The sequence below is a fragment of the Mustelus asterias genome, unplaced genomic scaffold, assembly GCF_964213995.1.
Source record: "Mustelus asterias unplaced genomic scaffold, sMusAst1.hap1.1 HAP1_SCAFFOLD_63, whole genome shotgun sequence".
Taxonomy (NCBI): Eukaryota; Metazoa; Chordata; class Chondrichthyes; order Carcharhiniformes; family Triakidae; genus Mustelus; species Mustelus asterias.
In genome coordinates this window covers 550,587-561,616 of record NW_027590128.1, presented here as the reverse complement: position 1 = coordinate 561,616, position 11,030 = coordinate 550,587, and the positions used below count along the sequence as shown (strand labels likewise).

General features: G+C 48.0%; 2 protein-coding genes across 3 annotated transcripts in view; both read right to left on the bottom strand.

The window, feature by feature from the left end:
- The window catches only part of LOC144483376 (uncharacterized), a 490,005-nt gene that overhangs the window by 72,308 nt on the left and 406,667 nt on the right, over positions 1-11,030 (bottom strand). The window lies entirely within an intron of this gene.
- Positions 1,474-9,065, bottom strand: LOC144483386 (ER membrane protein complex subunit 4-like). Of its 2 annotated transcripts, none has more exons than XM_078202107.1 (5): positions 8,889-9,065; positions 8,125-8,236; positions 7,765-7,918; positions 4,242-4,402; positions 1,474-3,460 (listed from the first exon to the last, which is right to left on the bottom strand). In XM_078202107.1, exons 1-5 carry the CDS (start codon positions 8,966-8,968, stop codon positions 3,425-3,427), a joined length of 543 nt encoding a protein of 180 aa, XP_078058233.1. In that variant the 5' UTR covers positions 8,969-9,065; the 3' UTR covers positions 1,474-3,424. The 2 variants fall into 2 exon arrangements, with proteins under 2 accessions (XP_078058233.1, XP_078058234.1); XM_078202108.1 differs by having other exon boundaries at positions 8,996-9,057.

Genomic DNA, 11,030 nt, shown 5'->3' with positions numbered 1-11,030 from the left:
TGGTGGAACTTACTGATCAAGAACCGGTCAGAGATTACATTGAATCACAGAGAATTCTCTCATTCTTGGGCGACACGGTGGTGAGCACTGCTGACTCACAATGCCAGGGTCCCGGGTTCGAATCCCGGCTTGGGTCACTGTCTGTGTGGAGTTTGCACATTCTCCCCGTGTCTGCATGGGTTTGCTCCGGTTTCCTTCCACAGTCCAAAGATGTGTGGGTTAGGTGGATTGGCCATGCTAAATTGCCCTGAGTGTCGGGGGGCTAGCTAGGGTAAATGCACGAGGTTATGGGGAGAGGGCCTGGGTGGGATTGTGGTGGGTGCAGACTCAATGGGCCGAATGGCCTCCTTCTACACTGTAGGGATTCTATGAATATCCAGAGCAGAAAGACATTGTTCGGTTTAACTAGTCTGTGCTGGTGTTTATATTTCACACAAGATACCTCCCATTCCATCTCCCTCATTTCAGCCTTTCAGCTCATCTTTCTAATCTCCTTTCCCTCATGTACTCATCACATTTCCTTTTTAAACGAGTTGTCCAGCGAGTTCCTGTGGCAGTGAATTAGTATAGATGGTGAGTGACTTGGAGGGGAACGTGCAGGTGATGATGTTCCCAGGCATTTGCTGCCCTTCTCCAAGGGGCTAGAGGTTGCGGGTTTGCAACATGCTGTCAAAGAAGCCTTGGTGAGTGCTTGCAGTGCATCTTGTAGGTGGTACACACAGCTGCCATGTGAGTCAGTGTTGGAGGGAGTAGATGTTTGTAGGAGGATTGCCAATCAAGCTGCTTTGTCTTGGATGGTGTTGAGCTTCCTGAGTTGTTGGAGCTGCACTAAGTCAGAAAATTGGAGCTTATTCAATTGGACACAAGAGTTGTGCCTTGTAGATGCTGGAGTTTGGGGAGAAGGATTAAACAGAGCTTTTAGTGGAAAATTCACCTGATCTGGTCCAGACACCACGAGGAGGTGGAAATGGGATGTGTTATGATTCTCAATTGAAACCCTACCCAACTGAAAAGGTGAACATTGAAGAGTTGAACACGGAGGGAGGGATGTCTGGTAGTGTTCTTCAGCAGTGGAAGTGGGGATCGGGATTGCGCTGGAAGAACAGGAGTGATGGTGAAATGAGTCAGCAAATAGGGAACGGTTATTTAACCACCAGCTCGGGTTACTGAAGCCTGAATATTGTGGGAGAGAAAAGGCGAGAGTGTTGCAGAGTTTAAAATGGAACAAGAGAGTCTTAAGCTGGTGAAGTCAGTGAAATCTGAGTCTTGGTTTTGTCTGCTGTCATTTTATGGAGGCCCCGTTTTGCTGAAACCAACAGAAAAAACGCTGGAAAACCTCAGCAAGTCTGGCAGCATCTGTCAGGAGAGAAAAGAGCTGAAGTTTCGAGTCTGGATGACCCTTTGACAAACCTTTTGCTCTTTTGGTTTCAGATTCAGCATCTGCAGTAATTTGCTTTTATCCCATTTTGCTGAAACTCTTTATTTCCACAGTTACAGAATCAGTGAAAAGACATGACACATTCTTCACAGCAGCATCAAACTCACACTGACTGTTTCCTCACTCACCTCGAGGTTATCGATTCGCCTCCGGCCTCTTCCGTTCACTCCTGCTTCGGGTGTGGTCTCAGAATGGGGAGGGGACGGATTAGTGACCACCTCCCCGCACCCCCCTCCCCCCACAAACACACACAAAGAGGAACGACTCAAACACAATCATTAAATAAAGCGAAAGCAGACATACATACACACCAAACATGTATGTGCTCGCACACAGGTACACACACACATGAACTGAAATGCGTGTACACCCCGACAGACACACACTCACTCATAGACACAAGCGTGCCTGCTCACAGACAAAATCATAGAATTCCTACAGTGCAGAAGAGACCATTCAGCCCTTTGAGTCTGCACTGACTCTCTGACAGAGCATCTTACCCAGGCCCTATTCCCGTTACCCCATATCTTTACCCCACTAATCACTCTGATCTACATATTTTGTGACATAAAGCAGCAATTTAGCATGGTCAATCCACCTAACCAGCACATTTTGAAGTTTGGGAGGAAACCAGAGCCTCCGGAGGAAACCCACGCAGACACGGGGAGAACATGCAAACTCCACACAGACACAATGGGTAGCACTGCTGCCTCACAGCACCAGGGACCTGGGTTCAAATCAAGCCTCAGGTTGTGTGAAGTTTGTGCATTCTCCCCGTGTCTGTGAGAGTTTTCTCCAGTTGCTCCGGTTTCCACCCACACTCCAAAGACGTGCGATTGAGGTGGATTGGCCGTGCTAAATTGCCCCTTAGTGTTGGGGATATGATCAGTGTAAATACGTGGGGTTATGGGGATAGGGCCTGGGTGGGGTTGTTGTTGGTGCAGGCTCAGTGGGCCGATTGGTCTCTTTCTGCACTGTCGGGATTCTATGATTTATCCGAGGCTGGAATCGAACCCAGGGTCCTGGCGCTGTGAGGCAGCAGTGCTAACCACTGTGCCACCATGCTGCCCAGGTGGGCACACAGACAGCTGCACACATTACACTGTCAATCACCTGCCTCCGGCTGTCAGTGCGGAGGAAGTGAAACCAAGCTCCCCCCCTCCTCACTCACTGCTGTGTCAGGTGGATAGTAAAATCCCACGGCCACTACTGGATGGAGCGAAGGAGAGCTCCCGCTGGTTTCCGAGGGCCGATCTTTATCCTTCAAACAGCCTAACATTTGGTGGTTATCCGACAGTTTGTGGGATTTGCTGTGTGCAGTGCCTGCCGGGTTTCCCAGGTGAACAGCAGTAACTGTGTTTTGGAAACAGGAAGCTGCTGTGTTGATTCAGAGCGCTCTGGAACAGGCCAGACCAAGCACAGGAGCTAAATCATTCCCTCCTTTCGATGTTCCCTCCTGCCGTTCTGTAGGAAGAGATGGTGACTGCACAGCAAGATCCCACAAGGCACGATGCAACACACAGCCAGGGAACTTAAATTTCAGAGACGATTTGAGGGACCCCTGGGAGAACCTGTTACAGCAGCTCGAATCTCAGGAACAGGTTACACAAATCTGTGACCTTCTGACCTGGGTGAGAGAGAATGAGAGGCACCAGGATAAGCTGGGAATGACTGATCCAGGAACCTCCAGTCCCATCGTCAACTCCAACAGGTCCCTTATCCGAGGCTCAGCAAAGGGGTCAACATGATAAACAACTGAATCCCCAGTGAAAAAATACACAGTCCCTGCTGTCAATATCTCCGGCCATTCCACATCGGTCACAGGTGCACGGGCCAATGTCTGTGTGTGCGTGGGGGGGGGGCAGTGATGGGAGGGCATGTTACCTACAGAACGCCTGGTCCCAGGTTAGCCAGACGGTAGGTTGTATCCGGTGTCGATCGTCCTCGGGCCGTGTCTCAGGGAGCGATAGGAGGAGAGTGGGACCATCACAGGACCAGGCCCCCGCCTGTGTTCTCCACTCTCTGTGTGAAAGGAGAAGGTGGTAAGAATCGGAGTGGGAATAGCTTCTGTCGAGCCTGCTCCACAATTCATCATCAACCTCATCTCCACTTTCCCTGCAGTCTTCCCGATCCCTCAATTCCCAAAGATATCCCCACTTTCCGCACACTCCTCCCCATCCCATAATTCCCAAAGATATCCCACTTTCCCCGCACTCCTTCCCATCCCTCAATTCCCAAAGATATCCCCACTTTCCCTGCACTCCTCTCCATCCCTCAATTCCCAAAGATATCTCCACTTTCCGCACACTCCTCCCCATAGATATCCCCACTTTCCCCGCACTCCTCCCCATTCTTCAATTCCCAAAGATATCCCCACTTTCCCCACACTCTTCCTCCTATCTCTCAATTCCCAAAGACATCCCCACTTTCCCTGCACTCCTCCCCCATCCCTCATTTGTTTTTGTTCATTTGTGGGATATGGGCGTCTCTGACTGGCCAGCATTTATTGCCCATCCCTAGTTGCTCGAGGGCTGTTGAGAGTCAACCACGTTGCTGTAGCTCTGGAGTCACATGTAGGCCAGACCAGGTAAGGGCGGCAGATTTCCTGTGGTTGACTCTCAACTGCCCTCCAAGAGCAACTAGGGATGGACAATAAATGCTGACCAGCCAGTGATGCCCATATCCCACGAATGAATAAAAATAATTGGGCCCAATCTACTCAACCTCTCAGGCTCCACAGCCCTGAATGGTTTCCTCTTCCTATTTTCCTGGCTCCCCCTCACATACAGAGTGCGGATCTCACCTGGGGCGGCTGGATGAATGCCAGCCAGTCAGAGGCGTGTGTGGGCAGCAGCCCCATTGCCTGGCACTTGTAGATGGCCAGGGCCAACCCCAGCAGGTTGCCGATGAAGTAGATGAGACACTGCAGCCAGTGCTGATAAGAATTCCCCAGGACCCTAAAGACTGAGAGCGAGAATGGAAAAGCAGGAAGTTCAGGAACATGTGCGAACCTTTCCTCATAACACAACCCATCCATTTTAGGTATCAGTGTCTGGTAAACCGTCTCTGAACTGTCTCCAGCATACTTGCACACTTCCTTAAATAAGGTGACCAATACTGCACACAGTACTCCAGATGTGGTCTCACTAGTGACCTGTACAACTGAAGCATAACCTCCCTAGTTCTGTATTTAATTCCCATCACAATGAATGATAACATTCTATTAGTTTTCCTAATTACTTGCTGTACCTGCATATTAGACTTTTGTGATTTATGCACTCAGACACCCAGATCTTGATCAATTGGGCCAGTGGGCTGACGAATGGCAGATGGAGTTTAATTTAGACAAATGCGAGGTGATGCATTTTGGTAGATTGAACCAGGGCAGGACTTACTCAGTTAATGGTAGGGCGTTGGGGAGAGTTACAGAACAAAGAGATCTAGGGGCACATGTTCATAGCTCCTTGAAAGTGGAGTCACAGGTGGACAGAGTGGTGAAGAAGGCATTCGGCATGCTTGGTTTCATTGGTCAGAACATTGAATACAGGAGTTCGAATGTCTTGTTGAAGTTGTACAAGACATTGGTAAGGCCACACTTGCAATACTGTGTGCAGTTCTGGTCACCCTATTATAGAAAGGATATTATTAAACTAGAAAGAGCGCAGAAAAGATTTACCAGGATGCTACCGGGACTTGATGGATTGAGTTAAAAGGAGAGGATAGATAGACTGGGACGTTTTTCTTTGGAGCGTAGGAGGCTGAGGGGTGATCTTATAGAGGTCTATAAAATAATGAGGGGGCACAGATCAACTAGACAGTCAATATCTTTTCCCAAAGGTAGGGGAGTTTAAAACTAGAGGGCATAGGTTTAAGGTGAGAGGGGAGAGATACAAAAGTGTCCAGAGAGGCAATTTTTTCACACAGAGGATGGTGAATGTCTGGAACAAGCTGCCAGAGGTAGTAGCAGAGGCAAGTACAATTTTGTCTTTAAAAAAGCATTTAGATAGTTACATGGGTACGATGGGTTTAGAGGGATATGGGCCAAATGCGGGCAATTGGGATTAGGTTCGGGGTTTTAAAAAAGAAAGGGCGGCATGGACAAGTTGGGCCGAAGGGCCTGTTTCCATGCTGTAAACCTCTATGACTCGATCCCTCTGAATCTCTGAGCTCTGCAATCTCTCAAAATTTAGACAAAATGCTTCTTTTTCATTCTTCCTGCCGAAATGGACAATTTCAAATTTGCCCACATTCTACTCCATTTACCAGATATTTCCCCACTCACTTAACCTTTCTATCTTTCTGTACTCTCTGTATGTCCGCTTCACAACTTACTTTCCATCTATCTGTGTGTCATCGGCAAATTTGCCAAACATCCCATCATCCAGTCATTCATATAAATTTCATATAAATGTCATTCCTTGCCCCAAATTTGATTCCTTGTCCACTATTTAGTTTAAAACCGTCTCTATTTTCCTCATCATGGGGTTCGCATGAACCGGCCCCAGCACCGTTCAGGTGTTGACTGTCCCAATGGTACAGATCCCACTTCACCCAGTACTGATGTCAGTGTCCCATGAACCAGAACCCACCTCCCACACCAGTTAGGGCGGCACAGTGGTTAGTACTGCTGCCGCACAACACCAGGGACTCGGTTCTATACTGGCTTAGAATCCCTACAATTCAGAAGGAGGCCATTCAGCCCATCGCTTCTGCACCGACCATAATCCCACCCAGGCCCTATCCCTGTAACACAACGTATTTACTCTGTTAGTCCCCCTGACACTATGGGACAACGAACCATAGCCAATCAATTTAACCCGCACATCTTTGAACTATGGGAGGAAACCGGAGGAAACCCACGCAGACAGACAGAGAACATGAAAACTCCACACACACGGTCACTCGAGGCTGGAATTGAACCTGGGTCCCTGCCGCTGTGAGGCAGCAGTGCTAACCACTGTGCCACCCCTTGGGTCACTATCTGTGCAGAGTTTGCACGTTCACCCTGTATCTGTGTGGGTTTTCTCCGGGTGCTCCGGTTTTCTCCCAGTCTGAAAGACGTGCTGGTTAGGTGCACTGGCCACGCTAAATTCTCCCTCAGTGTACCCGAACATGTACTGGAGTGTGGCGACTCGGGGATTCTCACAGTAACTTCATTGCAGTGTTAACGTAAGCCTACTTGTGACACTAATAAATAAACTTTAACGCAGCCTTTCAGTCACGCATTCATCCCTCCGATCTGATCTGTCCTATACCTATTAGCATGTGGCTCAGGTAATAATTCAGATATTATAACCATTGAGGTTCTGCTTCTTAATTTAGTGCTTAGGTCCTCATATCGACACTGAAAATCTCCTTCTTTATCTCTGTTGTTTATACCTACATTGATGACGACGAATGGAACCTTCCCCTCCCCACTGAAAGTTCTTCTCCAGCCCTGATCAGATGTCCTGAACACTGGCCCCAGACAGGCACCACAGCTGCCTTGATTCACATTCTTTACTGCAGAGAATGTGCCAATCCCTCTGACTATACTGTCCCCATTATCACTGCATTCCTTTTTGCTCCCCTCACTGGAATGGTTTCCTTACCACAGTGCCATGGGTAATTGGTTCATCCATCCTGCAGCTCCCATTCATCCAAACAAGCTGAAAATACCTCAAACTGGCTGGACAATGTTAAAGGCTAAGGCTCCTGTCTGTGAGTTCCCTTATCTGTCTCACTCTCCTGTTCCTGACCACTGACCAAATCAGCAGACCCTGGGCCAAGAGGTGTGACTGCTCCCTGATACAAAGAATCCAGGTAACTTTCCCCCTCCCTGATGCATTGCAGTGTCTGTAGTTCAGCCTCCAGCTCATAAACTCTGAACCAGAGCTGCTTGAACTTCACTTACTGCAGACATGGTTGCCCTGGATCAAACTGACAGCCAGGAGCTCCCACATGCTGCAGCTGTGACACATCTTTAATGTGTGCGAATAAACTGTTTAATTATTTTACCTAATTACATATTTTATTTTTGTTTTCAAGTATTTTAGTTTTTAAGTATTTTATTAACCTTACCACCAGTTGCTGTACTTTTTTAATCCTTAAGAATAGAATAAACCGTAGTCACTTAGCAGATCCTCACCAAAAATCTAGCTTCTTCTCCTGTCGAAGAGTAAGATCACTTCCTGACGGCTGAGAAAGTTAGAAAGCAAAACAGCACCTCTTTCCCTTTCTTCTCTAACTCCCTTAATTACCCAACTCCCAGAACTCTATTCTAAGCTACATTCAAGTGATGCCGGTTCAGAGCTGTTTCTGAGCTGCAGATTCGATACAATACTCACTTGCAGACATGGACATCAAGGCCTGTATGGGTCTCCAGGCCATCATGCACACCATCATGATAGGGAGGATGGAGATGGTGTTGCCAGCCATGTACATGATGAACAGATTCATGGGCAGCTGTTTCAATGGGCCCAAGGCGATGTCCCAGCAGCGCTGAAAACAGAAAGTGAGCAGGGTATCAGTAAAGGGGGCCGGTTAGGGGAGGCCATATACTGATCTTATATCCAGGCCTTGAAGTAAGCATGATGATTAACCCTTTATCACACAGGCTGCTGTGGTTCACCAAGGTACTTCACCACCGTGGACAAACCAGGGGCGTTGTCAGTCACACACTAAAGACACATTCAAATCCAACTTACTTTCTCAACCAGGATCCAGTCTGTTTCTTGGACACAGATGTCTGGCAGCTGTTTGTCCGAATATGCGACTGGGCACATGGAGTCTCTCTGGCCACACTGTTGATCACGGCTCCTGTGAGAAACAGAAAACACAAATTGGTCACCCTTTCAAGACCTTCTTTAAAGAGGGAGTCTCTCTGTTGAGAACCCCAACGTGGTGGCAATAGTGCCAGCATGAACTAAAGCTTGGGCAAACCTCGGACACACACTGCCGTTGTGTCCATTGAACTGCCACGGGAATGGAGGATGGCAGAAGTGGATTAGTGTCAATTGATAATCAGGGTGCCAATCCGCTTGCCCTCCATTTAGGGACAAAGTGACAAATCACCAGATGTACCAAATTGTATCTTGAAAACAAACACTGCGGGACATTGAGAGAGATCCAGTTCAGCACCGGGTCCTGGAAACGAGCAATCGTTCCTCCAACCACCACCGCAGTTGGCACCTGATCAGGTGGAGGGGCTGAAACCAAAAGGGCATCTCAGGGTCATGACCTGGGGAAAAGATGCCAAGTGGGGTCTGAGTGATTTCTGGGGGATTTGAGGGGCTGCTTTGTGCTGAGGAGCTCGGTGAGGGGTAAAAGAGGCGTGAAAAACCCGGGGTTGGGAAGTTTTGGGTTGGTGCCACATCCCCGGGTCAGTGTGCGATGGCCTCCCCTCAGGAGAGACGGGCTGACCCGGCTTGCCTCCTACTCGAGCCCCCGGCTTCCCGCGCGGCCTCCGCACCTGCTGCTGCCGCTCAAGTTAAGCTCGAGGGTCCACTTGTGCCAGCGCGCGCCGTGGACAAGCCCCGCCCCTGCCGCCATGACAACGCCGCCGACCGTTAACCGTACCCCGCTTTCAAATCTGATTCAGATCAAGAGAAGAAGCCGCACGCTTCCGTCAACAAAACACTCCCGCTGCAATGCGCATGTGCGATCCCAACCGCCTCAGCGTTCTGCGTGCACCGCCCTGCGTGCACCGCCCAAAGCCCCGCCCCCACATCGTCGTCATCTTTGTTAGGGGCACATCTGTTCCGACTCTTCACCTTCTGGCCAAATGGAGCACGTTTGCCCCGCACAAAGATGGACATCACTTAATGTCAGAGATATTTGCAATATTGAGTCCAGATGACCCTTTGTCAAAGCAAAAAGACATAGAAAGTGGAAGATATTTATACTGCGGGGTGAGGGAATGAAACCAGGGGAAAATACTGCTCATGGTTGTGATGCGCGATATATCACACGGGAGGCAAGATGTACTCGGGAAATAAAGGTTTTTATTGCCAACAATAACAGAGCTACTATATACAATCCCAGACTAAAGGGCCACCAGGCAAAGCAGTGACCTTTATACCTCTCCCAGGAGGCGGAGCCAACTGGTGTGTACCATAGGACTATATTAACAGGTAGAACAGCCCAACCCTAACCCCAACAGTAACATATCTACAGACTCATAGTACTGGCCAGACCATGGCTCAGCACTACCTGGTGGCAACCAACAATGGTTCACCACAGGTTGTCCACATTCTCTCTGTGGACAGCCATTACAGCACCAGGGACTCAGGTTTGTTTCTCGGCTTGGGGTGACTGTGCGGAGTCCGCACGTTCTCCAGGTGCTCCTGTTTCCTCCCACACATCATCTTTTTCTTCTCATGAAAATCCAGTATTTCCGATCGCTCTGAATAAATTTTGAGGTTCAAGTCAGAGCGAATAAATAAAAGCAAAAATCTGTGGATGCTGGAATCTGAAACAAAAACTGAAAATGAACCATTGTTCATTATTCAACATTTAACATCAATACATTTATTTATTATGCAAGTCCTCATTCTGAATTGAATATCTCTGACATATGCAGCATTGAATTGCAACTATGACTGGCCAACAAAACAGATCGAGTCACTGGTTAATGCACATCCCATGATGCTTATTTGAGATTGACCACAGTCAGTTTATCAACAAAATCAAATATGTTTAATGGGAAGAGATTTAAGAATGATCAGTTAGTTTATTCTGGGTGTGAAATATGCTGGCGCCTAAATCCCATTCATCTATCGGAAAGTCTAGTAGATCTGCAGTGAGCCTCGATTCCCTCAACAGCATGAATGGTTTTCCCTATATTATTATGAAAACGATTTTAAAAAGATGTTTCTGTGCAATGTGCACCACTTCCTCTAGTTCAGTTACAGTATCACTTGTGTCTGTCTTTATGAGCACACACGACGATTAGACATGTTTCATGGATTGAGCAAGTTGCTAATATATGCACGGTGTCAAATTACAAACATTTCTTTCCTGCAACGACATCTTAAAATGCAGCATTTCTGATTTTCCTGAAAGCATTTGAGACCGAGGTCAAAACAAAGATAACATGGCGACAACATTGAGAATTGGATAATGTTCAGCAAATAACCAAAATCATGCATACTTCCTGAAATGATAAAGTTTCTGTCTGGTTTTGAACCAGAGACTTCTTACACGTTAGGCAAACATGATAACCACTACACTACAGAAACTACCAGCAGTTAGGCGCAGCCAATCGACCTGTCTGCAAGGTTCAACTCTGCTGTGTTGCCGCAGGTTCTCATGGTTACACTATCCACCAGTATCTATTACAAGCCCACCAACTCCCACAACTATCGTGACTGCAGCTCTTCACACCCACATCCTGAAACGACTCCATCCCATTCTCTTCATTCTTTCACCTCCGCTGCATCCGTTCTGATCTTACCACTTTCCTAAATAGCATTGCAGATATGTCTTTCTTCTTCACCAGTTGTGGTTTTCCACCCAATGTTGTTGACAGGGCTCTTGCCCCTGTCCACCCATCCCCCGAGCCACTGCTCTCACTCCCTCCCCTTCCTCTCAGAACCAGGACAGGGTTCCCCTT

Coding starts and splice junctions, on each gene's coding strand:
- LOC144483386 (XM_078202107.1), bottom strand. CDS start 8,968: ATGGCGGCAGGGGCGGGGCTTGTCCACGGCGCGCGCTGGCACAAGTGG. Junction 7,919..8,124: donor ACTGGATCCTGGTTGAGAAA/GTAAGTTGGATT, acceptor TTCTGTTTTCAG/CGCTGCTGGGACATCGCCTT. Junction 3,461..4,241: donor CATTCATCCAGCCGCCCCAG/GTGAGATCCGCA, acceptor CCTTTCACACAG/AGAGTGGAGAACACAGGCGG.